The sequence below is a fragment of the Esox lucius genome, chromosome 15, assembly GCF_011004845.1.
Source record: "Esox lucius isolate fEsoLuc1 chromosome 15, fEsoLuc1.pri, whole genome shotgun sequence".
In the NCBI taxonomy this organism is placed as follows: domain Eukaryota; kingdom Metazoa; phylum Chordata; class Actinopteri; order Esociformes; family Esocidae; genus Esox; species Esox lucius.
Window position 1 is genome coordinate 20,645,313 of NC_047583.1, and position 25,692 is coordinate 20,671,004.

Sequence of the window (25,692 nt, forward strand, 5' to 3'; positions counted from 1 at the left end):
TAAAAATCATACAATGTGATTTTCTGGATTTTTGTTTTAGATTCCGTCTCTCACAGTTGAACAGTACCTATGAAAAAGATTACAGAGCTCTACATGCTTTGTAAGTGGGAAAACCTGCAAAATCAGCAGTGTATCAAATACTTGTTCTCCCCACTGTAAATTACTTAAGCAATAAGCTCAGCTTCTTTCAGATACATCACTGGCATAAGAAATCCGATTTTTATTGTTCAAATAGCAGTTTTCCAGAATGAAGACATCAACGGAAATGTAGGTTTGAAAGAAATTACTACTTGCAGTGATCAATGCAGATAATGAGGTTTCAACAATTTCAACAACCTTAACAAAACCGTTTAAAGACAGACAAAAAAACATTAATTTAGCCATACATTTTTGGAGCAGAATACTAACACAAATTCAACAGTCCCAGAGTGAGCCATTTCCTCCCTGGATAGGCTATCATTCGTTGTACCGATGCTGCTGATTTGCTTAAAGATGAACATTTCTCATCTCTACATATCTTTTCATTCAAGAGAAGTGATGTTTCTCAATTCACTTAAAGTCTGTCTTTCCATTAAAAATGAATTAATTTCTACATTTTATCCCACTCCATCACTGCTTCTCAGTAGCAAGCCATAAGTGTATATTTGTTTTTTCTTATGCTCAGTAAGTCTTTTGGAGTCAAATACTACCCCTTTTTAAGTCCTGTTAATTATGATCATGAAAAATAGGTATTTCATTTATTTGTCTTTCACTAGTAACTGAAGCAGCTCTTCAGAAGATCACTCTGCCAAGTTCAAACATCACCTGAAGTTCAAAGGAAATAAAACCCAAAAGGTTGTATTAAATTACTTTTTTTCATTTTAATGCTTTAAGACATAATTAACAACATAATGTCCACCATTGATCACAAGAACATTAGCCTTATTTAAATGGAGGGGGCTGTGTCATAGTTTCCTACCTCAATTGCGATGAGGATGACTATCATCCACTCCAGCCTCAAGCTGTGCTTCTCACTCAGGTGGTTCCTCATCAGGTCTGCCAGCTCAGTGCAGTGCTGCAGTTTCTCATTCACTACCTGAAAAATAATACGATGACTGGAAACTGTAGGCCCCGCTTATGCAAGTGGATTTAGAGAAACAATAAGTACTAGAGTCATGACAATAATGTTCACGTTTTGCTGCGTAAGTGGAATACATCCCAGATTAAACAACGTATTTTGCATCTGCCATGTTCCCTTAGTCTCATACTCAGGGCTATTAATGAAAGACAGCCTTCTACCTTGACCCGGCGGTTGATGTTGAGGAACTGACAAGTCTTATCATACAGCATCTCCAGGTTCTCTCTGTCCCAGTAAAAGTCAGGTGTAATCAGCAGGTCAGAGCTCAGGTTGATACAGTGCCTGAAGTAACACGAGAAAAATAGCCCGATTTAAAATGGATGACTTCCTGCTAATTGATTCTGGTTACTCACGCTGAAATGAATAAACAATGCTCAATATTTAACCTGATTTGGCTACTTTCAGACAGTTTAACTTACCTCAAAGTAAAGAGTTCTCCAATTTTTTGCATGACCTCTGCTCTGGAAAGCTTTATTTTCTTCCCAGATTTAAGTGTCTGGTTGGGAAGAGAAAATAAAGTTAGGACATTCTTTTAACACATTGTATATTTCTTCATTCATAGCCATAGTTGTAAACCAAGTGGCAATACTTCTGGCTAGGGTTACCAAATATACATTAACTAAATATACATGAAGAGTATAGAGATCTGATAAAACACAGCATGACAAAGTGTTAAACCTCTGGGATAGACTGAATTGTCTCCACAAAGTGATCCAAAGCCACCTCCCATATAGCGAGTTTCACTAAAAAAGAACAAAGACAGATGAGACAGAAAAAACAGATGGTAAGATAGCCATAGTACTTTAAAATACAATTATGAGTAATGTTAAATGAACAACAAACAGCAAACATGAAGTGGTTCCAGCTGATACCTGATAATGAAAGAGCATTTGAAAAAGCAAATTTTTCCAGCACAGCAATCTCTGGATCCATTTCATTATTCAACAGGAAGTTACCACGTTGTAGTTTTGAGTTTCCCCTGTGGAAATCCACAGAAGACATGTCAAAATGACAATAATTGAGCAAAAATGACAGAATAAACAGATGACAAATCCAAAATACCATTTGCTTTCTCATAATTATTAAAAAACAAATTCAGCACTAATTACATTTAGGCATAACATTATTTGAAACCAGTAGCATCCAACTACATCAGGTGACATACTCTCCAATAGTGTAGTTGATTTCTTCATTTTCCCAGTGGACCAGAGCTACTTCATAGGGCTGAATCTCATGCTGCTCCAAGATCCTCATCACTTTCTTCATCTGACAAACAAAGCAGTAGAAATTGCCAGAAATTGTATCCTTAAGCCATTACTGACGTGAATCTACAACTTACTCAAAAAACCACCTACATAGAATACCTAGCATTGTGAGAAAGTACCAAGCAAAATAATATAAGTCATTGACTTGTTGGGTCCAATAATATATCCTTACCGTTTTTTCTTCTACATTCCAAAAGACCACTGATCCCTCCCTGGAAGACACATCCTTATTAATGTCCAAAACAAAACAATAAGCTGCAAAGGAAAAAGAAGGGAAAAAAACATACCTGAAGAAGAACATGGTTGCACTGTCACCTGGTTTTTGGGTGTTGTCAGTGGATATTACGAGTACATTTGAGGCATCTGAAATGAAAGTAGACAATAAAATGTTTCACTGAAAAGCCATTGCAGCCAATGTAATTACCTGACAGTATCAGTTAAGCAAAAAGGTGTTGGCCTACCCCTTGGTAAATCAATTTCATTGAAGCCATGGGATATGAGGTCATGGCAAAGTGTAGGTAAATGGTACTGGTCCGCTGTTGCAAAGGCAATGCACTGCATCATATCCTAGAGAGGGCAGTTTTACATTTAAATAATTTAGCAGACACTCTTAGTCAAACGACTTATAGTAGTAAGTGGATACATTATCATAACTGTTTTTAGTCCTGGCCCACACGAGTCAAACCCATAACCCTGGCGTTGTATGTGCACCTGAGCAACAAATGACAGATAATATGGTTGCCAGTTGTGTTAATATGACAATGACTTACCGCAGAATATGATCACAAGAGATGTACACATGCACATTATCATATATACTGATTCACCAGCCATCGCTGATTTTGTATAAGCAAGTGTCTTGACAATAAGTGTGTATTGCCCCGTATCAATAAAACATCAACGGATTGATTCACTCATCCATTCAGCCATCTTTTCACCCACTTCACAGCGACAAAAATGAATGAAATAAATGTACACCATATTATCGTTGAATACTTGCTTCTGATTTGCTAAAAGTGATTGCTAGAATGCACATTAATTTCTGATGTATCTGTTTGATATTGTGTCTGTAGCAGCCAAAACATGAGAAAGCATAAATTAATTAAACATATAAACAGAAAAAAACATGTAATTTCTGCAAGTAAATGTGTCATGTACTGTGGTACAAGCGGGATAAACACCTCTGTTCTGGTCATTACCTTGGAAAAATGAACTCTGCGAATGGTCTGGGATACACCTCGTCTAGTTACGTTGTCCATTATTTCCAAGGTAATCTACAGAATGTTGGTGTTCATCCCCCACTCATTCAGCATCTCCAAACTTTCAGTTCTGATAGGTGAACATCATCACCTTGTCCTCCTTTGGGGTTGGCTGATTAGTTCTAGAAGGTTGTTTGGTTCTGGGGCCTTTAGGAAGGAGTTTCTTCCCACTTCCAGGCACAATCACTGGTTTAATCACTGTTTTAACAGGGGCTGCTGTATAGATCTTCCTCTGTATGCTGACACCCCAATGTCTGCTGGAAAAGTTGTGACCAGAGACAGCTGATAGTGAAAAAAAACCAGCGTTGAAACATTGTGACATAAAAGAGACATCTCGCTTCCTGTCTCCACTAACATTCCATCCACACTGTTGGGAGTGTGTGTTTGAGTGACAGGTCCGCTGATAAACAGATACTGCTGTGATCCTGGGAGTTAGAAGAAGTCTAAGTGGAGTTGCATGCAGCTTGACAGGATCTCCCAAACCAACAGCAGTAAAAGCATATGTCCTGGTCCCTGAAGGCTGCTGGATCCTCAGTCGGCACCACAGTGTCCGGAACATTCTATCTGCATGAAATGAATGGATTAGACCATAGAGAAAAATACAAATAGGAAAGAAAACATAAGCATAGCGTACTGCTGGCTAATTAGCTAAATTAAATTAAAACTCGATAATCATGAAAACATTATCTGTGATGTTCACCCTATTCATAACGTTGTTTCTGCCAATGTGCATTACTAAGACTATACTGCATGGCTTTCAAGCTGTCTTGCATCAGAAAGCTTGACCTTGGTTGAATGGCATTGAATGGCAATGTATTCAATACAAGTTAGCCAGATTAAACGTCCCGGGAAACATTATAGAAATCGGTTACTGAACTCGTCCCCCTGCATTTTGCAATTTAAAGCAAATTACGCATGTATCCCACATCAAACCTTCCATGATAGTTAGGTTCAGGCACTACTTGCAAGCTAGCTATGTTGCAATATATAAGCCAGGGTAAGGATGTAGCCAGTAAGTATCAAGCTAATAACTCACCAAATCAATTGAAATTTAGATTTTCCGATGCTTGTCATTTTAAAATATCTGCTGTATTTCTGTTCAGTCACAAAACAGTTTGAAAGCGGGCGTGTAGAGAATAAAGTTTCATTGGAACAGAACAACCACTGTATTTCCTGGTTGCAGTGACGCGTAATTGCGTTATTGTGTCGTCCTGTCACTAGTGATGGCCATATGAGGCTTCATTATCAGCGTCTTGTGAGCAACATTAAAGAAACACTTCCGGTCACGAAAATCTGGAATTTTTCAAAATAAAAGAGACCAACGAATTACTTATAAACTGAGATAAATTGAGTTTATTAATTGTTTGAGAACATGTACCTCTCAAAACATTGACAACAATTCAAATATGATCATATTTAAGTGTAATTTCGATAAAAAGTGGGTTTTAAAACACGTTCCAAGGGTAAAATTCAGACAATGCCAATGACAGAATATGAAATACATATAGCCTCATAGCTCATGAACTATTGAATATTCCACAGAGAAAGCAGTGTAGGAAATGTCCAGGTGAATGGGTAGAGTAAGACAAACCTGTCTAATCATGGGGAAGGGTGTGCTACATCTAGCAACACAATATTTCCACAACCTCTTTTTCCACAATGTAACTTAATGGATATGAAATACATATTGGCCTATATAAAAAAAACTATTCTATACGCCGCAGTGAATGTATTGTAGGAAATGTTCAGGAGACTCTATAGATTGACTAATTGCTAATTAATCAAGGGGCACTGTGTATTTGCAATTGTTGCTGGTGTTTTTTATAGGCCAATATGTATTTCATATCCATTGAGTTGCATTGTGGCCAATGGGATGAGCGCAGTAAAATACCAGCAACAATTGCAAATACACAGTGCCCCTTGATTTTTTTGCATATAATTATTCTACCCACTCTCCTGAACATTTCCTAGAGTACATTTTTACAAAATACACTAAGCAAAGTGTCAAAATGGATACATTTAATATTTTTTAAATCGCGTTTTACCGCAGACTTCTATTTTGAAGGCAAAATCCGAAAACCGGAAGTCTTATTGTTGCTACGGAATCTCTAATGTTGCCAGCATGACGCTAATCTTTTATTGTGATAAAAAAAATGTGAGTGCTGCCAGCATAATATCCTGCTGCTAAAATAACGCTAATGAAGGCTTGTTTGGCCATCATTCCCTGACACAGGAAACCGATAAAACAGCACCCCCTGTGGTGAAACAAGCGACAATTATTTCTGTTGCCTGGTGACTCCAGGAAACAGAAAACCCAAACAAGAACTCTCCCATAACTATATTATTTACAAGGCGACATAACCCACAGAAAGAAAATGCAAAGTATTGATACAGCAACAGAAGGCAGAGAACTAGATAAGGTAAAACAGAAATGTCATGCAGAACTAACCTATTAATGTACAATGTATTTTCTCATCACACAAACAATGTGCACTGCTTCATGTGACCCTAGGTGGAGCCCTGTCCTGAGAGGGAAAGGCTAAGAATGAGGGTCTCTGTGTTGGAGGAGAGTGTGAGGTCATATGAGGTAGAGTGTAAAGCAAGCAGAGAGACGCTGATGAGACTGGTTGCAGAAGTGGCTCGTGAGAGGAGGAATGCAGCCGACAGTGCAGAGGCTCTGGAACTGCTGAGACTGGTAGGTAGGCACCCTTTTCACATTTCACTGCTTAGACCGTTATTGTGTTGGCTTGGATGTTTTTTTCCAGGGGCAGTACTGCCATTTTACATGTAGCTTCTAATAACACATTTTATCCATTGTGACTTATACAGATTATTAAATATGTACATTCAATCTATTTAGTAATTTATCATTATTATTGTTATGGGGTGGAGAGACAAATAATGAACCATGGGAACTGGGAATGGTTTGGTAGCCATGACATGATCCCTAAAGCCAGGGCAAAATAAGGTCCAAGGACACTTTAGTTACCAGGAAACCAGTTTAATGTCAGAGAAACAGAAACCTACGCAGAACAATGTCCCCTACACTGTCCTGGGGAACTGGGATTTCATCTTTAAGGAAAGAGTGCCTCCTACTGACCCCCCACCACCACTTCCAGCTGCATATACTGTGCCATATAGGCGACAGACCTTGTTTAGATCAAGAGGAAAGCCAGCATTGGGAGGCTGGTTGCTAAGCAGCGGTTTTGTGCATATAAGCATTAACTGTAATTCTTTACACAGGCGTTTTGTATAGTAAGTAGTTACTTAGTGCATTTTTGTTAATACCTTTTCTCGTTGTAATATGTGTCTTTCAGGAGTTAGACAGTGCTTTGCTGACCAAGAAGAGCACTGATGTTGAGAACAGGAGGCTAACAGAGAGACTGGAGAGCAGCCAGCATGCTGTTCAGGCAGTCAAGCAGGAGGCAATGTGTATGGAGAGACATATCCAGGAGCTGGAAGGGATGCTCCAGACCAACCAGGCAGAGAAAAAGGCTTCACAGGTTAGGATCACACACTGACATCTTACCAAATGTCAAATGACCCATCTTTACCAGAACTTCTACCAAAAGGTACATTGTTTATAACCAAGATTTCTGGAAATGCATGACATTTCTGAAACGTTTAGAACATTTTGGAATCCTTTTCACAGGGGAGTATGCAGGCCTTCCTGAGGGAGGTAGGGGTCCTCCTGGAAATGGGTCCCTCCATGCCAACTGAGGGAGAAATACTAGAGACACTCAAGGACCTCTTTACCAGGCAGGGGACCATGAAATTGGTATTCAATTTGTTTTTGCTTTGTTCTTACGCTACTATGTTGGTGTTACATTATTTAACAGTTTAACAGTAGGCAAGCATTAAACTACAGTATATATAGATAATCAATAATTATTTTGAATCATAGCTGGAGGTACACATTTTGAACAAGAGCCAGTCAATGCAGTATTTGTATTTTATAGTGTACACACATAGTATTGTTTATCCCTATTTTTGTATCCCTATTTTTGTAATTTAATATTGTTTGTCCTGCCAGAACGTGGAGGAGCATGAGAAGAGGCTGTCCCATGTCAGTGAGGAGGTGTCCAGGCAGACGGAGCTCTATCACAGTGCCCTGCAGAGGGCCCAGCTGGCCGAACGACAGGTCACAGACCTCAGAGACAGGTTGCAGGGCCTGGAGGCTGAGCTGGTGACCTCAGACGTGCACCGAGACGGACTGAGTCATAACCAACAGCACGTGAGTGAGCAGACTGGCAATCCAGTAGGGTGAACAAGGTTCAGAACCAGACCCACTCTAGAATGTGTAACTATGGTTGTATTCAACGCTGTGTAGGATGCCATGCTGTAGTACGCAGATGAAAAAATTGGTGTGCAGTGTTTTATTTTCTAAATGACTAAATTGGCAAGGGATCTCAATATGTTGAGGACCTTTACTTTCCTTTTCCTGAAATCATTATGGCGCATTACTGGAAAAGCCAACATATGACTTTCAAACCTACACCTCTACTATAATGCTAATGTATGCATGCTTGACTGTACATCTTGTTGGGTAAAAGCATCTGCTTAATGGACTATATTATTATTTTTATTGATCTGACTTCAACATTCTCTGAGATACTTGGTGAACATGGTTTACTAACGTTTTTCCATTCAGTATGAGCAGTTCCTCGAAAGACTTTCAGAGAAGATGAAACTAGACAGCATCGCCATTGACCTGGGCTTCGATATGAGGCTCCAGCTTATTCTGTCTAGAGCTGAGCAACTTGTCAAACTAGAAGGGGTTGCTTTGGTGGAGAGCAAGTCCCTGGCACACAACCTACAGCGAAAGGTAAACTAACTGAAACCAGTTCCTCACACAAAACATTCCGTTTCAACTTTTTTGGCGTGGCTTTTTCTGGAAATTTCCTTGAGTGGCCCAGCCAAAGCCTGGACTTGAACCACATTAAATATCTTTGGGGAGACTTGCATATCGTAGTTTACCGGCACGCCCCATCCAACCTGACAGTGTTTCAGATGGTATGCAAGGAAGAAATCCAGGTGTGCAAAGCTGAAATAGGCATACCCAAAAAGACTCAGCCTTCAGTGCTGACTAGGGCACTTGTACAAAGTACAACATGAAGGGTCTGAATACTTATGAACATAAGCTATTTCAGTTGATTATTTTTAATAAATTGGCACAAATTTCAAAACACATGCTTTTGCATTGCCTTCATGGGATATTGTGTGTAAATTGATTTAAATATTGATTTAAATATTAAATTCCGTTTATAACAACAAAATGTGTAGAAAGTGAAGGTGTCTGAATACTTTCGAACCCACACCAACATTTCTGTCTAATTAATATCAGTATTTTATTTCAGGCTATACTGCTAAACAGCTGTTTACCATGTTTACCTATTTCATGTGACCTTTAGTTGAAGGTCCAGAAGGAGCGGTTGGAGAGTAAGGAACTCCACATTGAGCTGCTGAGGAAGAAGGTTTTTGATCTAGAGGAGGAGAAAAGGAGTCGTTCCACCCTGGCCTTGGAGAGAGACGATGCCAATGTGACTGCCAGGAAGCTCCAGGTAGTTAGAGGGGTGTGCTGGTAACCAGATGGTTGCTGGCTCCTTGAAGGGCATAAAGAGTGTGCATGGAACCAGCAACTACAGGGCTGTTGGTCTGTGATCCCTGTGACCTGCTTCTCCCATCATGTTTGTAGTATGGCATTTATCCCCAGAAACTGCTCAAGGGTCAAGGGTCGAGTTTGAGGCTGAATTAAACTTTTTGCTAATTGAAGACTAAAGTAACTCTCATCTCATCTTCATCCGCTTATCCGGTATCGGATACTAAAGTTACTAAAGTAACTATTGTAGTGTATTTAAATAGCACATTTTGTTTCTTGAATATTTATTATGTTCTATTTTGTAGAAGAAGGTGGAGCGACTACAGGGTGAACTGAGATCCAGTAAGGCCTCTATTACTGAGCTTAAGGCCCAGCTGTCATACACCAACGAGCTGAAGGTAGACGGCAGGAAGGCCGAAACCCACACATCCTCTAGAGGCAGAATTATTTAACTTGATTTCCTGCCCACTTCCTGAAGTCACAACACTACCAAAGGAGTTTCAATAAAAGTTGGTTATTACCACTCATAAACAGGGTACTTTATATTAAATTGGAATAAATGTTTACATCATATATTTTCTAGCTCTTTGTAACTTGGTTAAGATATAAAATTGGTTGCAGTGTTATGCTGTTGTGTGAGGAAATATAACCCCACGCTAAAGGCATTCATATCCCATTTGGAATGCTGTGTCTAAGCTCAAAGTCCTAGAGCAGAGTCAGGCCATTGAGGAGCAGAGTAAGAGTCTGGAGGAGCTGGGAAATGGAAAGGCCAAGGTGGAGAAGAGGCTCGGCATAACCAGGGCAGAACTACGTGGCCACGAGGAGCAGGCCAGGGAGGTCCAGCAGCAAGTCAACAACCTAGGACAGACACTGGCCCAACTCACCGACAGGGAGAGAGAGGTGGGGCATGAAGGCTGCATGCATGCGGTCTAGGATGGTCCAGCAGTTTAAGATCTCCTGTATATTCCACCACTTTCCTGTCCAATACACTTTGCCAGAAAATATGCCTTAAAAAATGTATTACAGTCAATTGATTTAGTACAGATCCTGACCGGAGGCGTTTCCTCTCTTTACAGTTGGTAGACTTCCGTATGGTGGTCTCTCAGATGTTAGGTCTGGATGTCGCAGCCCTGGCCCTCCCAAACTACGAGATCATCAAATCTCTGGAGAACCTGCTTCACCAACACCAACACCACTTCCACCACTCCCTGGCCCAGTCCTGGTCCTGTCCTACACATCAAAAGCACTCCCATCTCCCACAGCTCCATGGCCAAGATAACTATGGCTCCATCAGATCCCTCTCAGTTGTCTCTGATAGATCTACTGGTCCTGAGGCTCTGCCCAAATGAATTGTGATTTCCTCATCCAGAGGATTCTGCTCAGGACACGCATCAAATCATTTTTAATGATGAATTAAAAATGCATTATATTTACCAATTGAGAGTGGATTTAAATCAAGTAACCAATAAGATGCAGAGACTTTGTCAAGTCAGCAGCAGTAAATCAAAGAAGATGTATTAGACATTTTGCCACCTCCAGAGAGAAAATATGCTAAATGAAAGACAGAATCAAAATGAGAATTTTGCATTCAATATTTGTGATTTAGGGTCAGATATACATTATATATACATTTACAGTACATTTATTTTATGGTAGATAATCCTGGACTGTTAGATAATGCATGTAATACTGAACGCACAGAGCAATAGAAAATATACATTTGTTATAGTTCAGATTAATAGTAAGTTGACAGTTTCCATATTTTTTGTTAAAAAAATAACAACAAAGTCTGTTCAGTACATTATTCCATAAAGAACATGGTTTCTTACAGTATGTGTTTAAACAGTTTATATTAAATTACTCCTTGATTATTTCAGTTGTTTTACATCCACTTTCAGATTAAATAGATCCTTACACACAGTTACAGTATAATTCAAAAAAATCAACTACTCAACACTGACACAACCATGAGTTAAATCAAAGATGATAACTGCATGCCAAAATATATGTAAAAAAATAACCGCAATAAACTGTAGGTACTCTTAAAATGTTATTTTACAAATGTTCAACAGGCTATATATTTTCTCCTTTGAACTAGCTGACAAATGGCGTGTGTAGAACCCTAATAATTCCAGCATCCAGTTGATATCCACTGATTGCAGTCCAAAACCTTATTTGGTTGTTACATGTGCTTCTTCAAAGATGCTTAATTGCCTACGTACAAAGGTCTCAAATCGAAGCCACAAAATATTAGTTAAGACAGTTGCTGTACTCTAGAGTCACACATAAGACATGTCCTAGATGGCGGACATGCATGTCACATCTTTCTATTCTTCATGGAAGATGCAAGGTGGTTGAGCACTGAAGCAGTTCCAATACTGTTGTTGAGGACAAAGTAACGCAGGAATGAACCATAAAATATAACTCCCAAATGTCATGAAGTTCAAAAGCATCTTTAAGTTCTCTACACCAGAGCCGGGCTGGCATACACAGGAGGTCACTTTGCTTGGCACCCAGAGCCAACTGTTTCATCTGTTAGACTACACAGGAGGGGGCCCGTGGGTGTATTTGAGCATTGGGTGGAATGAACTGGCTAAGTTATTGAAGTGGCTGCAGCTGAAATCCCCCTCATACATTGGCACCAGGCAGACCAAGGCCACCAACAGGAGGAACAGGAGCAGCTGCAGGGGCACGGCCACCCACAGGACTCGGTACAGGAAGCGTGACGATGATGTCACCTCAGCATCAGAAGGGGAGGAAGCGTACCCAGCGGCGTTGGGTGACCTGACAGGACAGGACACGGGACACACACAACAACAAACCAAGTAGATGTAGGTTATTAAACCTATTGTACTGCTAATGCCACGACTCCAGACTAGATATCCAATTGGTTGGCCATTTTAAAATGTTAGTGGCATGTGGATTGGGTTTGTGTACAACACGACCGGCCAGTTTGTTACTTATTCGTAAATGAATAACAGTTAACCTGTAGTAAGACTGTTCAATACTAGGACTACAAACACAGTTAAGCAACGAGTCCATTTCAACAAACTGATTCAATAATTCATATTGGTAGTCACTGACAGAGGCTTTTCATGGAGAGTTGAATTACAGAAATATTGAAAAACAAATGCAATTCTTTGAAACCCATGAAAGAGTTTGCTGAGCTGACATTCCCTTATCAGGATGCAAGGTGTTAGGAAGCAAGACAAAATGCATGCTGCAAGTAGCAGTTGGATGTTTTGGATATTCTCCAAGCTGTCTCAGAAGAGTTTATATCCAGCTATATGCCATGTCAAGAAGGGAGCGCAGCAGCATAGATAAGACTTTTTCAGTGGGCTGGCAGTAGCACTTCTCTATTAAGCATTAGCCAGCAGCAGAATCATAGTACACCCTTATCTGACTGGGAGTTATTCTGACAGCTGTCCAACTGAGAACAGCCTAATCGATCAATTGAGGAAGTAGACTCAAAACTGAAAAGCAATGAGGGCATCGTGAACTGCCTGAGGAAATTGGAATTGACACTAGTTTTTACATGAACACTCAGCTACTAAATATCCTGACTTCTCTGTTTGGACCACAACACCCGTCCCCACATCCACTTCAGAGCAGTGTAATACAAAGCTTGGCCGTCTCTAATGAGCTCACTGGTTCCTACTAATATACATCATAGTAAGTGGAGAAAACAGGGACATCTGTTTTCACCCTAAGGCTCATCTGTCAGTACTGTAACTTCAGTGCCCCCTAACACTTTCCCAATGGAGACCTGGGAAGCGAGACCCACAGATGGCCGATTAAAGGGAGCGAGTGGGAAATGGTGGATTAGTTATGTGAAGAAATAGAAGAATAGAAGAATAGATGTCACACAGAAGAGAAGGAGAGACAAAAAGAAACAGAGAAAGACTTGCTGCCGTCCTATTGTTCATTGCAGACGCTTGCTGGCTTGAAAATTCAGTAGATTCAGCCTTAGAAACCTTTCGGAGGTATTAGAGAAACTGTTAAAACGTATGTTAAGCCCTCAGGGTGCATTCTGGGTAGCTGAGTTAATCAAGCAGCCGAAGACACTAGCAGCGAGGAGGCTTGTACGTTTCATTAGATTTGGCAGAGCGGTAGTGTAAGGACGCTGAGATATAACCATCTAGTGTATAGCCCTAGCCTTTAAATAGTGTCTAGAATGGTAAAAGATGATGGAATTCATTTTTCATAAAGTTTTTATGATGCACTGTGTTTCGGTGCACTGTTGCGTTGCTCGGTACTGTTTGAGTACAGTGCAGCACAATGGACTGGGGTTCCAGAACCGGTGTAACGTTCCATGAGTTCCATTATCTTCTGTGTGTTCTAGAAACCAGGAGAAAGGTACCTGTGCGGTCTGTGTGGACTGCTCACAGAGGGTCCAGTGTCCTGTGACAGACTACATTTGCCCCGTTGCTGTTTGCAATGAACAGGGGGGAGGGGTAAAAGAAAGAAAGTATGTTTCAGTCCGAGCAAATAAAGAACAAAGCTATCGATGAAAAGAAATGACCCCATATCAAAGAATAGAAGAGCAGCAAAAAAAAATCTAATGTGTGAAGGAAGGTGATAGATCATTCAATGGAAAACAAGAAAACTGGCTTTTTTTTCAAGTGTACAGCTACTTTGAAGCTCCACAGCTGTTACTTGAAATTCCATTTGCTTATCTGCTATGATATGATGCAGGATTTGCTTTGTGAGAGACTTATGTAATGTATTCAAGATAGACATGTACTGTATCTCAAACACATTGATCAATGGGATTGACTTAAAGACAAGTTATTACTTCTGAGAAAACCAGAAATGAAATGTGTTTTGAGATACTCAGTGTATTCAGCACTATGAAAGAGCCAGTATTCCCTGAGTACTGAACAACAGAGACCTAAAACTACAGGACACCAAAGAACGAAAGAACAACACATAGTTGAAGTTTAGGGGCATACGTTAGGGGATGTGAAAAATTGTATGTTGACATTTTACAACTAGGGCAGAAAAGAATCAATCAGAAAGAGAAGGATCAATCAGGAAGAGAAGGATAAATCAGGAAGAGAAGGATAAATCAGGAAGAGAAGGATAAAGAAAAAGAAGGGAATAATCATGTGTCCAGTGCTCTGGGGGGTTTGGCTCTGGGATAAGACAGAATGCAAGGTGTGGAGGAGTGGAAAGAGTCTCAGTTTGGTAGGGGATGTATAGAAGGGTGTGCAGATTGGAAAGAGAGAAGGAAAGGTCTTGGGAAGGGGGGGCGGAGTGATGTCTGGCCTTTAACTGGTGCATTCAAACTGGGCATTCGGGGGCACAAGCAATGCACTGTCTGGGGGCATTCGGGGAGTGCCAAACACCTTCCTTCCGCTAAAAACGAGGTCACGCCAGGAGGACTGGTATACGTTACCGATCGTCGGCGATTTGGCGTGCTCCTGCCAGATGCTGGGCTGATGGAACCAGAGGTGGTGTCTAGCTCATCAGCCGACGACCATGAAGACAGATCCTGAGAAGAGACAGGCAGAGGCGATGAAAAAGACTGAATATAAACTGAGAATTGTTTAAAGAAGTGTGTAATATGCTCTATATTGATGATACAGCAGGATAGAGGTACAAAAACAGTGTGGCACCCGATCAGGAAGATCAGGACTAAAGACACATTTTTACCAAACCAAGTTGGAAAATAGATTTATCCATTGATTCTTTAAGAAAATAAGGTAAAAATTTAGGATCTTAGTCATGTTTTTACCCCTGTCGATCAGCTTGTATTGACCCAGTAAATTTTTTTCTAAACACTGGCGAAAGTCCCTAAACTGTTACATTTACATTTCTCCAGACCCATCCTCTTGGCTTTTAACAGAAAAATGTGGCTGCTTTTGTTACTGCTGAAACCCACTTAATGGTTGTGTACCTGCTGACTGCTGGTGATGTCCAGAATCTTTTCCAACTCTTTGAGGTCTCTGGTCACCTCCTTGAAGAGCAGTTTGAGGCGATTCCCGATGACATGCACCTTCTCTTTGGCCTCCAGACAGTCGCTGCCCTCGCTGTTGACCAGCAGCTGCAGTGACATGTCCTGCAGGGACGAAACCTTCCTTTGGGAGTCCAGCAGCTCACCACGGATTTGCTGTAGAAGGAGAGGCGATGAAACCATGACCAGGTTTACTATCGGTGACTAAAAGACAATGGTCGGGCCTTCTGCATGTTAATGTTTGACTACCCTGTCACTGGCCTATGAATCACTTTACATCCAACATAACCAGGCATGATGAAATCAATACTATACATTCAGCATTAAAACCCAACCCTCTGAACACTCGGGATGATTTGGTTCATGGTTATAGATTAGCATAAGGGTTCTTTACCATGAGGGTCTTGTGGTGTTCATGGAGGGTGTCGCTGTCCTGGATGGGGTCAATGGGAACAATTACGTTCCTTCGCCGGTCAATGTTCTCCAGCCACAGCAGAAGACCATGGCTCATCTCATGGAAGTCCTACAGCAGTGGAGATGTGAATGCAAATGCAGAGACAATAGTGTATTCAGCACTAATCCTCCTTCTAGTGAAAGTTATGACTTCCTCCATAAGTAATATAATTAATGTCTAAATCTGGATAAACTTTGATGTCTAAGACACTTTATTTGTATATGGTTTAAGTTTTCCAACATGCAAACATGATCTGTCCTGTTTCAGATCTTTGAGAAAGCAAACAATAGCCTGGTCCTTTATATGGTTGTGCTGATTTCCATAATGGCCATAGGAGTTACATAGCAGTTACATACCAGGAACCAGGCTAGGTGGGTAGATAGTTGATAGACCTACTTGACACTGCATGAGGGCATTCTGTAGTGCTGTTCTCCACTCCCCCAGAGAGCTGCCCAGTCTGTCCCAGCGGTTGTTCATCTCCTTCAGCCTGGCCTGCAGGTTCTGGGACTCCTCTGTAACAGACTGGACAAACTCTGCACTGCACAGGTTAATGGACAGCACAATTGCCTTCCGCTTGTCAACAGCCTTCTGCAACTCCTGTAAAAAGACAACACAAAGATGATTGCAAAGGGTGTTTCATCATCGTTTACTAAAAAATGTAGTCACTCAAATCCAGTAACATTCCATAAAATCCCTGTTTTTTCTGAAGTCCCAGTTGAAGGATTCTCAGAACTAGCAGGGAGTAAAGAGAGAGGTAATCCTGCAACTGGGAATCATCCCAACAGGATTTCTGAAAACCTGGGAACTTTGCAAAAGCCTTGTGCTCCTATACAGGATGTGTAACAACCATTTTCTGCAAATACAGAGACAAATGGCTACCTTGAGTTTCTTGATGCGCAGCTCGATGGTCTGGATGTCCGTGCTGAGGTCCAGCCGCTGCTGCTGCTCTAGCTCCTCCCCTGCTTGCTCCAGCCACACCCACACAGTGTTGAGGTCAGAGTTGAACTGCTGCCACTGCTGGAGGTTCTGCTTCAGGCGCATCTCTTTACTGAGGGCCTGAGCCTGTAGCAGCTCCCAACGTTCAATCACACCTGGACCACAGGGGAACACAGGATGAAACAAGGGCCTTTATATGACTTATTTATATTAATATGATATCTTTGAAACTATTTATTATGTCTTTAAACACAGCCCAAGCCTTGAGGAAATATGAAATTATTAATTGTGTAATGGGATATGCTATTATTCACTTTGTCTACTTCTGGTTATATATTCAGGAATGAGGTGATATACTCTGGAAGTCTTAAAACATTGTACTTCTCTCTTTGGGCCTGGACAACACAGCAGCCATGCAAATCAACCACCATCGACAGAAAGTGAGGGGCATTGACATACGATTACAACTTTACACGTGCCGACCCCTACACCTCCTCTGTGTTAAACCTGGTTCATGTGATGATCCTCTGAAGGTTACCTGTTGTTTGGGATTCATCACCAATGGGATCGGCGAGTCCTGAGGCCTTGTCCTCCTCTCCTTTGAGCTCGTAGCCCACCCTCTTCACCGTGTCAATGCTGCCCCGACACTCCCCCAGCAGACGCATCTGACCCCCAGGAATCATGTTTAAGAGCCAGGTACATCTACCTCACACATACTCACAATAGTACTTAAGTTATGGTGCTGCTAGTGGTATTGTAGATGGGAACGAGCAGGGGAAGGGCAAGAAAGGCGATGAATGGAAAGCATCCAGGAATATCACTTAGTGATATAAATCCCATGATAAGTCCAGCTTAAGACATAAGGTTTACTAAAGACCATCCATTAGAACAAAACACTACAGCAGGAGCATTCAAATCTTACACAAGGAGGTCAGGAGCCTGCTGGATTACTGCTCTACCTCATCATTAATTGCACCCACCTAGGTTCCCAGGACTAAATAAGTCCCAGATTGGAAAAGTGGCTTCAAGGCGCAGATTTAAATACTACTGCCCTACAGAATCATTATTTCAGACACAATTTGGTAACCCAGGGAATACTACTAACTGTTAACTTCACCTCTACAGTACAAACCCTAAGAGTTCAACAAACTGCAGAAATCATCTGTGTTCATTGTAGTTGAAGAGAACAGTAAAGTAACTTGTGAATATGGCCAGCAGTACTCACATATCCCATGTATGTTGCATCCAGCTCTGGCCCAGTTGGGGTTCTGCTGCGGATGATGTTCTCGGTCTGTTGCAGGTGGAACCGGCTTGTATCCAGAACCTTGTCCAACTGGAGGATGTGGGTGTCCAGGGCACTACCTTCTCCTGTGAATGGTAGATGGGTGGACAGCCAATTGGAATACTGTTAGAGCCAGTCTTTCATTTTATTTTTATAAATTGGTTTTATGTTCATAAGCTGGTTTGTCAGACCTTGATTAAGATTACTCCTGTTGGACTCAAAACCAACTTTAATGTGGACAACTCAGGAGATTAATGTCTTAATCTGTGTCCAAAAAAACAGCTGTATATGTTATATTTCAACAAACAGAGAAACCTGTCCACTCCAAAACATTGTTTAATATTGTTAATAGTGAGTGTTATCGGTCCAGTTGTAAATTAGAAAAGATGAGGTAAGAAGAACCATGGTTACATAGTAAAACAAAAGACACAAAAAGAACCAAAGAACAACAGGGTACAACATCATGCACCTTTTGAAACACACAGGTGCCAACCACACATTTGCTATTGGTTAGCAACATTAGCCTATGTGCTGCAAAACAAAAACAAAAAAAGTTATTAGGAAATGGTGCTGTTGGTTAACAGTGCCTTCTGCTAGGCTTCACTGTGCACGTGAGAAAATGAAACCAAACGAAACCCCTATCGGGCAATAAGCAGGCAGTAGTACGGGTTATCGCTCCACTCTACGGCACGTTGCCTACCATCACAGGACCTCAGTGTTTGTTCAGTGAGTTTAATAAAGGCCTCAGGGCTCTCTGGAATCACTACATCTGGAAGAAACATATACATACAAAACATACATTTCTTACAGTTACACAACTGAATATGAGAGTGGATCATCAGCCACTTTACCAAACTATCATGCCTCCACGGTATCTCCCTGAGAATGTGATAGTCTCCAGTACCCCAAACATAGCCGTGTGGGGTGTGGTATTCTTTGTACCTGACCTATTGGGTGTTGGGGTGAAGACGTGACTGACCTGACAGGGCCGAAGCAGATTCCCGGTAGCTCTCCTCGTCTCCGTGTTCCACCTGTTCCGAGGCCAGGCCCAGGGCCCGGCTGGCGCTCTCCAGCCCCCGGCTTAGGTCGTAGTCGTGGTCCCACTCCAGAGGGATGGAGTCAACGCTTGCTGGGGTGTCCCTGCCTGAACACTCGGCCCCAGTCCGGAGAGGAGCAGTCAGGGACGCAGAGCGGCTGAGGGAAGGTAGAGGGGACATTGTGCAGTCTCCCAGGCGCTCGCTCCAGGGCATGCTGAACAGATCCCCGGGTTCATCCAGTTCAAACTCCCGGTCCGAGAATGACACATCATACTCATCTCCTGTCAGCTGGAGGAAGAAGTCAAATTTATTTTTTCTTTTACCTTGTTTCATCAAATCCTAGCTGACTAAAAAGAGCAGATCAGGTGCCGAACCCTGCACAGGCACTAGAGCCAACAAAATAAGGCAACCCTGTCTGATATCCATACCCCTCACGCCAGATGGGGATGAGACATCTTACCCCGCACTCTATGGTATGCCGCGATTCATTCACCGATGCTTACCGGTAGGCGTATGAGCTTCTTGTAGTAACGTTCCACGCGTCCGAACACCTCCTGGCAGTACCTCTGCTGCTCCTCCAGCTCCTCCTCTATCACAGCAGCATCCAGAGGCTCGCACTTCTCAATCAGCAACTCGCCCTGCTGGAAAATGTGCTCGATCTTCCCCGTGGTCAACGAGATCTCCTGCTGGAACGCCTGGTAGGAAATTATAATAATGTTGCAGTCCTCTGTAGCTCATTTCGGTAGAGCAGGGTACTTGCACAGGCCAAGATGGAGGATTTGATTCCTGGGACCACCCATATACGAAATGCATTCACACATCGCTGCATGTCCTTTTGCTAGACAGTGTAATCAGTTAAATGGCTACCCTGAGTTTTAATCAGTTGTGAAATGTCTCAGCAACAAAGGTCTCTCATAACTGTCACTTCATTGACAAGCTGGCCGACTGTGTGTCAGAGGGGCGGTGATGCTGACCTCTGACACCTACCTCGGGGCCGGGTGCCCATCCTTACCCGGAGCTGTTTGATCTTGGCCTGGACGTCACACTCTGAGAAGTGCTCTATGTTGGTGAGCTGCAGGTCCATCTCGGTGAGCCACACCAGGACGCTGTCTCGGGCCGTCTCAAACTCCTCCCGCTGACTGATAAAGTGCTGGAGGAATCAGGAAGAGGTGCGTGACAGTACACATGTATTGCAACAACAGAAAACGTACAATGAATGGATATTTTCTGTTGACTCCTTTTCTCCATAAGAGGTACAGACCCTCTGGAGTATCATGCTATGGATGCGGCTGTACCTTCAGCCTGCGCAGGATGGAGGCCACCCTCTTCTGCAGGTTGTCCCAGCGCTGGTTGCCGTCGTGGGCCATCTCCCGGAGACGACAGGAGGAGTCGGTGCGGTTCTCCCGAGCCAGACGACGGTACTGCTTATTGATCAGCTCTAGCTGGGTCAGGCTCTCATGGACCTGGCGCTGGAACGCCTGCCAGAAAACAGAGTGAGACTTATTTTTGATGTAAATAATTTACGAGATTCATTATTGATTGAGGGACTGAATATTTAATCGAACACTTAGTTGATCGGAAGTATTGATAATATTCTTAGTCCATTTCATTTTGTCCAGATAATGTACTGATGTATGCAATGTAAAGATTGTGAATTCTGAGATGTAATTTATGGGGAGAGAAATTACTGGTTAACAGCATATTTAATAAGGTCTGCCAAAGTTTACTGTACCTCAAACTTCTTCAGTTCTTCCTTGGCCACTGTGTAGAGAACACCTGAAGAGTTGGGCAAAGCAGCAGTGTTCTCTGAAGTCGTGAGCCACTCCTCGAAACGTGCAAAGTCGTCTAAAAACTTCTGCCATAATCGCCAGGTCTCTTCAATCCTTAAAAATCCAAAGATATGCGCAATTTAGGCTATGGTGAGAGCCTCCATCAAAAGCTTCCAAATATCTGGTTGACATGCAGTTCAAAAACCCCTGTGACATCAGTGTCATGCAGTATTACACTGAAGCGTTTCTTACTTGAGCCTCCTCTCCATAGACAGGGCACAGATGCTCCTCCATCGGCGGTCCAGGCTTCTGGTGGCCTGTTGGATGGAGTCGCACTCGGCGTCCGTGGCACAAGCGTCACAGTCGTGCAACAGCACCTCACACAGGTTCAACACGGACGCCACACCTGTACTGTGCTTCTCAATGTCGCGCTGAAGCTCCTGGTTTGACGGAGAGTAAGAAAATAAAATGATAAGCTCAAGTGTTGAGCTATTAAGTAGGCTACTGAGGTTGAGCAATATAGCAAAGGACATTCAATAAGATACAGCATCTGTCTTTACCTGCTGCAGGTCCAGTTTCCTCTGGATCTCTTGGGAGTCACAGGTGTCATAAACAATAGGTCGGGACAGCTCAGTCTCTATGTGGGCCAGCCAGGAGCGCAGACTGCTCATGTTCTTGTCAAGCTGCTGGACTGCCACCAGAGTCTCCCTCAGCTTCTTCACTCTGTATCAGTGGGACACATTATGATGGTGTAACGAGAAGATATCTTACATGACATGATCAAGTACCTGTAAACAATTAAGAAAGTAAATGCGCAGTGCACTGGGCCAGCCAAGAAAAAGGCTGCATCAAAGCAAAATGAAAGGCCATTTGAGAAACAAATGTGTGTGTGTGTTTATTCCTAAACCACAGCAGTACAGTTTATAATGGACTTCCTGTCCTACTCAAACACACAGTGTATCGGGTTCCTTACCTGGCTCCGATTAGGTCCAGGAGGTGCTGCCAACGCTCTCCAACCTTGCTGAGTTTGTGTTCAATCTCGGAGGCCTTGGTCTCGTGGCTCGCTTTGGCCAGCCGCTCACCCATCTGCTGCAGCTGTACCTTGTTCTGCTGAGCCACGGCTATTTCCTCCTGGTAGTCCTGTGAGGAGAGACACACACATTCTAATGAGTCTGAGCATGTATAGTATAGTAATGTATAGTGATGGGACACAGTGGAAGGTGTGAAATCAAGCACTTCTGAAATAGCTATCGTCTGTCAAAAAGAAGTAATGCACAAGCCTGTTTTCTCACAACAAAGTTCTGCATAGGCTACTGGTTGTTTACCTTGCGTAGCTTCTCGATCATCTCCTCAATGCTGATGTCCCCATTCTGGGAGACCTTGCTCTCCATGTCGGTGAGCCAGTCACACAGCTCCCTGTTCTTCTCGTTGAACACGGCCCACTCATTCAGCTTCTCACTCACCTGCTGCCGCCGCAGAGACAGCTTTGGAGAGAGGCAGAAATACACGCGTAAAAACCCACCATGCAATAACGCATTGCTCTACTGCCAGTTTGGAAATGGTACTAGTTCACCGCACAATGATAGAAATAAAGGTTTCCTTCATCAAAAATCAACATGTACGACTAGCGGTACTACCTAATATACACAGATTATGCAGAACAGCAGCCAGCGGTGATGTAAAACTGTTGCCTGTTGCAGTGGAACTAGCACTGTATGACTTCCTGTCTCTATCTGGTATCAAGTCTACAAAATTACACAGCACCGGATGATGTCTGACGAGGAGACATCCTGTATGGTTTTGCATTTGGGTTTCTTTCTTACTTTAGTCTAATTAAAATGTGTACACTTTTTCATTTTGCCTCAGGCCAGCCCAGCGCTAACAGCTCTATAAAATCGGCATTCTTTCACAAAGGCATTAAAAACACTGCAGAACCACTAATAAATCATATCAACCATGTTCTGCTGCAGGTATTCATATGCACTGGTCATGATTTTATTTAATTATTTAAATTCTCAAAACCATGCCTCTCACGTAGCCAAAGTCTATTGTGAAGCATCAGCACCTCCTTGTGGGAAAACGGGCCATCTACAAGTTAAAATGACTGTCCTATCTCTCCGAGACACAGAGGCTGTGGTAAGAGACCGCCACTCAGCAGCGTATTCGGGTACCTGGTGACAGATCTCTTCCCACTGGCGGTGCAGCAGCTCTATGCGTTCCTGTAGAACAGACAGGTCCTCGGCACTGATGTAGCTGGACAGGGACTCCCTCAGCACGGTCAGGTGGGCCAGGTCCTCTGTCCAGCCATCGAATGTGTTCTCCAAGTCCTGGTCACAGGAGGGAGAATCTTATTACCCTCTTTAAGAGACCAAGGTGTCACGGGCCAAGTAAAACAGCACTGTATTCAAAATGTAGCGCATTATATCTGCATTCCGTTTAGGCCACAGTCCTTCATGAGACCACCTACTGTATTTATGTTTAGTTTATGTTCGTCTGCCTGGGTGCCATTTCTTAATGAGTAGACTAGTAAACAGGTCCTGACATTAATGTGGTGAGTGTTGGAGTAATGCTCTGATTACATTAGGCTGGTGCCAATTGAGTTTGTCTGAAATTACATCAGTCCAACATGCCTCCAGAACAAGGGGTGGCTATAGTCTGGTTCAACCATTCATGGTTGTTAAGAATAGACCCAATGTAGTTCAGTGGGTGTCTGTCTTAACTGTCCTTGGAAATGAGGAGACCATAATTAAATGTTCAACCTAGTCATGAAAAACATTCAAAAAATGTGTGAAGGCTGCATCTGTTAAATCAAATGGCCAGTTTGGAATGTAAAAATATGTTACTTCACTGATGCGTCAGATCAAGCATCCCTTGCCTTTAAAAGCTACTTCTCTAAATATCAAGCGATCTAATGAAACCTATCAAAGCACTCATATACTGGTGATACGAGGCCTGTCCCACCTCCCGTTCTGGTGGATTCAGGCGTACCTTGCAGCGCATCAGTTCAGCCTGCAGGTCCTCATGGTGATCGGGTAGCGACTGAGAGAGCTGCCGTTTGAATGCCCTCAGCTTCTCGAGAGAACCCTCGATGCCTCGCTCACATTTCTCCCAGTCCTGTGGACCGCAAAACACCGCAACACACCACGTCAACATACAAATGTCTTCCATTGACATGTTCATTTAGAATATGTTCTCATTCAGTCAACCAACCAAACAGGAGAAAAAAAACTCCAATCCTTGCTGTCGTTGGACTTCCAGAAGATTTGGTCAAAAGCAGTGTGTGTTTGACGATACGGTGTGTGCTGCAGAGTACCTTTATCAGGTCGGCCAGCTCCCTCCTCTGTTCCTCCAGACAGACGCTGGCGTGCCGCCATCGGTCCTGGATGTCTGTGAGCTCTCCCTGCAGAGTCACCTCTGCCCTGCAGTCGGCAGATAGAAGAAGCTGCTTCCCCGCCTCCACCGTCAGGATGTAAGAGCCCTGCTGTCTCTGTAGGACCTTCTCTTTCAGCTGAAGGGGAAGACGCGGGCATGTTACACCTGGAACCTAACCCTTACCCCCAACCCGCCCGTTAGGACCCCGCTGCCACCCTGCCCCAACAGAACCTTCTCCTTCAGCTGAAGGGGAAGACGTGGGCATGTTACACCTGGAACCTAACCCTTACCCCCAACCCGCCCGTTAGGACCCCGCTGCCACCCTGCCCCAACAGAACCTTCTCTTTCAGCTGAAGGGGAAGACGTGGGCATGTTACACCTGGAACCTAACCCTTACCCCCAACCCGCCCGTTAGGACCCCGCTGCCACCCTGCCCCAACAGAACCTTCTCCTTCAACTGAGATCACAGGCACACAGGATGATAATGATGACCCTAACTCATGACTCCATCGTGACTGCAAACAGTAAAAGTGATAGGAGTGAGACATCCCTTTGTGCCTTTGAATAGCTGAGCGTGAGGCTGACGGCAAACAGAGATGAATCCAGTGACACACGGCTGCACCTCCCAGGTCATTTCTTTTTTTGCAATGTACAGAGTGGCAGTGGTAGAAATAGTAGGTTGTCATGAGGCCATCAGGGCCAGTTGTATCCATATGGTACCTGAACGGCATCCAGCATGGACCTGGCCTGCTGCAGGGCGACGGGCTCCCCGGCCTGCAGGGCCTCAGCAGGGTGGGAAACCTCAACCAGCCATTTCCTTAGCTTCTCTGCCATCTCCCTGTAGCGCTGCCACTGGCGGATCAGGCTGTCGATGATCCCTCGCCTCTGCTGGGCGCGCCGCACCACCCCTTGCCATTGGTTACTCAACAGCGTCAACTTCAGGTTGAATTCATCCCTGCAGGAAGACGAGAGCATTTACATGGAGATGAGGAGTGACTGGAAGGACATGCAGAGGACAGATGTCAAATCAGTGGCGCTAGGATGAACATATTTCTATCAAGTTCCTTTTTGAATGACAAGAGGGAAATGAACTCAAGTTGAACCCATGTTTCAAGTGCATGAATTAAGCTCTGAATAATGCGTATCAGCACATTGTAAACAGGCTGTACTGTATGTATGGAGACAGTGGTCTCTACCTGTCATCCACTTGTCCCTGCTCCAGCATTCTCTGGCCATCACTGATTATGGAGTGAAGGATCTGCTGGCGGCTGAACATCTCTGCCTGAAATAGCTGCAAAGAAAACACATCTGAATCAGGATAACAGCATCTTATAGAAGTTACTTTGCAGTAGTCGTTCCATAAGCTTGTTGAAATGATGTCCTCAGAACAACGTTTAATGATGTCATTGCGACAGGTTGTTCAGGTTGTTGACAGGTTGCAGGTTTCCAGCAGAACCCGTCCCCACCTACCTCGTGTGCTCTCTGCTGCTCCATCAGAGTCTGGTAGTTCCCAGAGATCTCCACAGCTAGTTTCTCCTCCGTCTGGACCAGGAACTCCATCCAAGTCTCACACTTCTCCAGGAAGGTCTGTTGCTGCAGCAGGAACGACTGCAGTTTGCTGTGAAACCCCCCCAAAGAAAACAGCA

General features: G+C 43.2%; 3 protein-coding genes across 8 annotated transcripts in view; 1 reads left to right on the forward strand and 2 right to left on the reverse strand.

Annotated features, from left to right (window-relative positions):
* Positions 1 to 105: 105 nt before the first annotated feature.
* Positions 106 to 4,847, reverse strand: rmnd1 (required for meiotic nuclear division 1 homolog). Of its 3 annotated transcripts, none has more exons than XM_020053998.3 (12): positions 4,678 to 4,847; positions 3,733 to 4,201; positions 2,844 to 2,949; positions 2,670 to 2,745; positions 2,555 to 2,594; positions 2,283 to 2,383; positions 1,990 to 2,096; positions 1,796 to 1,860; positions 1,537 to 1,613; positions 1,279 to 1,399; positions 959 to 1,075; positions 107 to 804 (listed from the first exon to the last, which is right to left on the reverse strand). In XM_020053998.3, exons 2-12 carry the CDS (start codon positions 4,198 to 4,200, stop codon positions 772 to 774), a joined length of 1,311 nt encoding a protein of 436 aa, XP_019909557.1. In that variant the 5' UTR covers position 4,201; positions 4,678 to 4,847; the 3' UTR covers positions 107 to 771. The 3 variants fall into 3 exon arrangements, with proteins under 3 accessions (XP_010876811.2, XP_019909557.1, XP_010876810.1); XM_010878508.4 differs by having other exon boundaries at positions 3,733 to 4,205; XM_010878509.4 differs by lacking the exons at positions 3,733 to 4,201; positions 4,678 to 4,847 and adding an exon at positions 3,582 to 3,726 and having other exon boundaries at positions 106 to 804.
* A 959-nt stretch (positions 4,848 to 5,806) lies between these two features.
* ccdc170 (coiled-coil domain containing 170) lies at positions 5,807 to 11,111 on the forward strand. 2 transcript variants are annotated; one of them, XM_020053994.2, is made up of 10 exons: positions 5,807 to 6,061; positions 6,154 to 6,336; positions 6,959 to 7,144; positions 7,294 to 7,419; positions 7,675 to 7,875; positions 8,293 to 8,466; positions 9,053 to 9,202; positions 9,546 to 9,638; positions 9,937 to 10,140; positions 10,317 to 11,111. In XM_020053994.2, exons 1-10 carry the CDS (start codon positions 6,017 to 6,019, stop codon positions 10,587 to 10,589), a joined length of 1,635 nt encoding a protein of 544 aa, XP_019909553.2. In that variant the 5' UTR covers positions 5,807 to 6,016; the 3' UTR covers positions 10,590 to 11,111. The 2 variants fall into 2 exon arrangements, with proteins under 2 accessions (XP_019909553.2, XP_010876806.2); XM_010878504.4 differs by lacking the exon at positions 5,807 to 6,061 and having other exon boundaries at positions 6,235 to 6,340.
* syne1b (spectrin repeat containing, nuclear envelope 1b) overlaps positions 10,815 to 25,692 on the reverse strand; it is a 106,477-nt gene continuing 91,599 nt past the window's right edge. For 2 of the 3 annotated variants that reach the window (XM_034297399.1, XM_034297400.1), the window contains 25 exons: positions 25,517 to 25,664; positions 25,243 to 25,337; positions 24,767 to 25,001; positions 23,988 to 24,182; positions 23,663 to 23,788; positions 22,846 to 23,001; positions 22,000 to 22,158; positions 21,648 to 21,814; positions 21,235 to 21,397; positions 20,927 to 21,114; positions 20,638 to 20,788; positions 20,201 to 20,383; positions 19,918 to 20,055; positions 19,409 to 19,600; positions 18,848 to 19,193; positions 18,569 to 18,637; positions 17,812 to 17,954; positions 17,125 to 17,251; positions 16,530 to 16,741; positions 16,047 to 16,247; positions 15,591 to 15,719; positions 15,140 to 15,352; positions 14,639 to 14,734; positions 13,601 to 13,668; positions 10,815 to 12,024 (listed from right to left, as the gene is read on the reverse strand). In XM_034297399.1, the coding sequence (XP_034153290.1) occupies positions 11,781 to 12,024; positions 13,601 to 13,668; positions 14,639 to 14,734; positions 15,140 to 15,352; positions 15,591 to 15,719; positions 16,047 to 16,247; positions 16,530 to 16,741; positions 17,125 to 17,251; positions 17,812 to 17,954; positions 18,569 to 18,637; positions 18,848 to 19,193; positions 19,409 to 19,600; positions 19,918 to 20,055; positions 20,201 to 20,383; positions 20,638 to 20,788; positions 20,927 to 21,114; positions 21,235 to 21,397; positions 21,648 to 21,814; positions 22,000 to 22,158; positions 22,846 to 23,001; positions 23,663 to 23,788; positions 23,988 to 24,182; positions 24,767 to 25,001; positions 25,243 to 25,337; positions 25,517 to 25,664 (4,144 nt within the window). In that variant the 3' untranslated portion in view covers positions 10,815 to 11,780. The remainder of the gene's footprint in view (positions 12,025 to 13,600; positions 13,669 to 14,638; positions 14,735 to 15,139; positions 15,353 to 15,590; positions 15,720 to 16,046; positions 16,248 to 16,529; positions 16,742 to 17,124; positions 17,252 to 17,811; positions 17,955 to 18,568; positions 18,638 to 18,847; positions 19,194 to 19,408; positions 19,601 to 19,917; positions 20,056 to 20,200; positions 20,384 to 20,637; positions 20,789 to 20,926; positions 21,115 to 21,234; positions 21,398 to 21,647; positions 21,815 to 21,999; positions 22,159 to 22,845; positions 23,002 to 23,662; positions 23,789 to 23,987; positions 24,183 to 24,766; positions 25,002 to 25,242; positions 25,338 to 25,516; positions 25,665 to 25,692) is intronic. The other variant, XM_034297401.1, reaches the window with a different exon arrangement.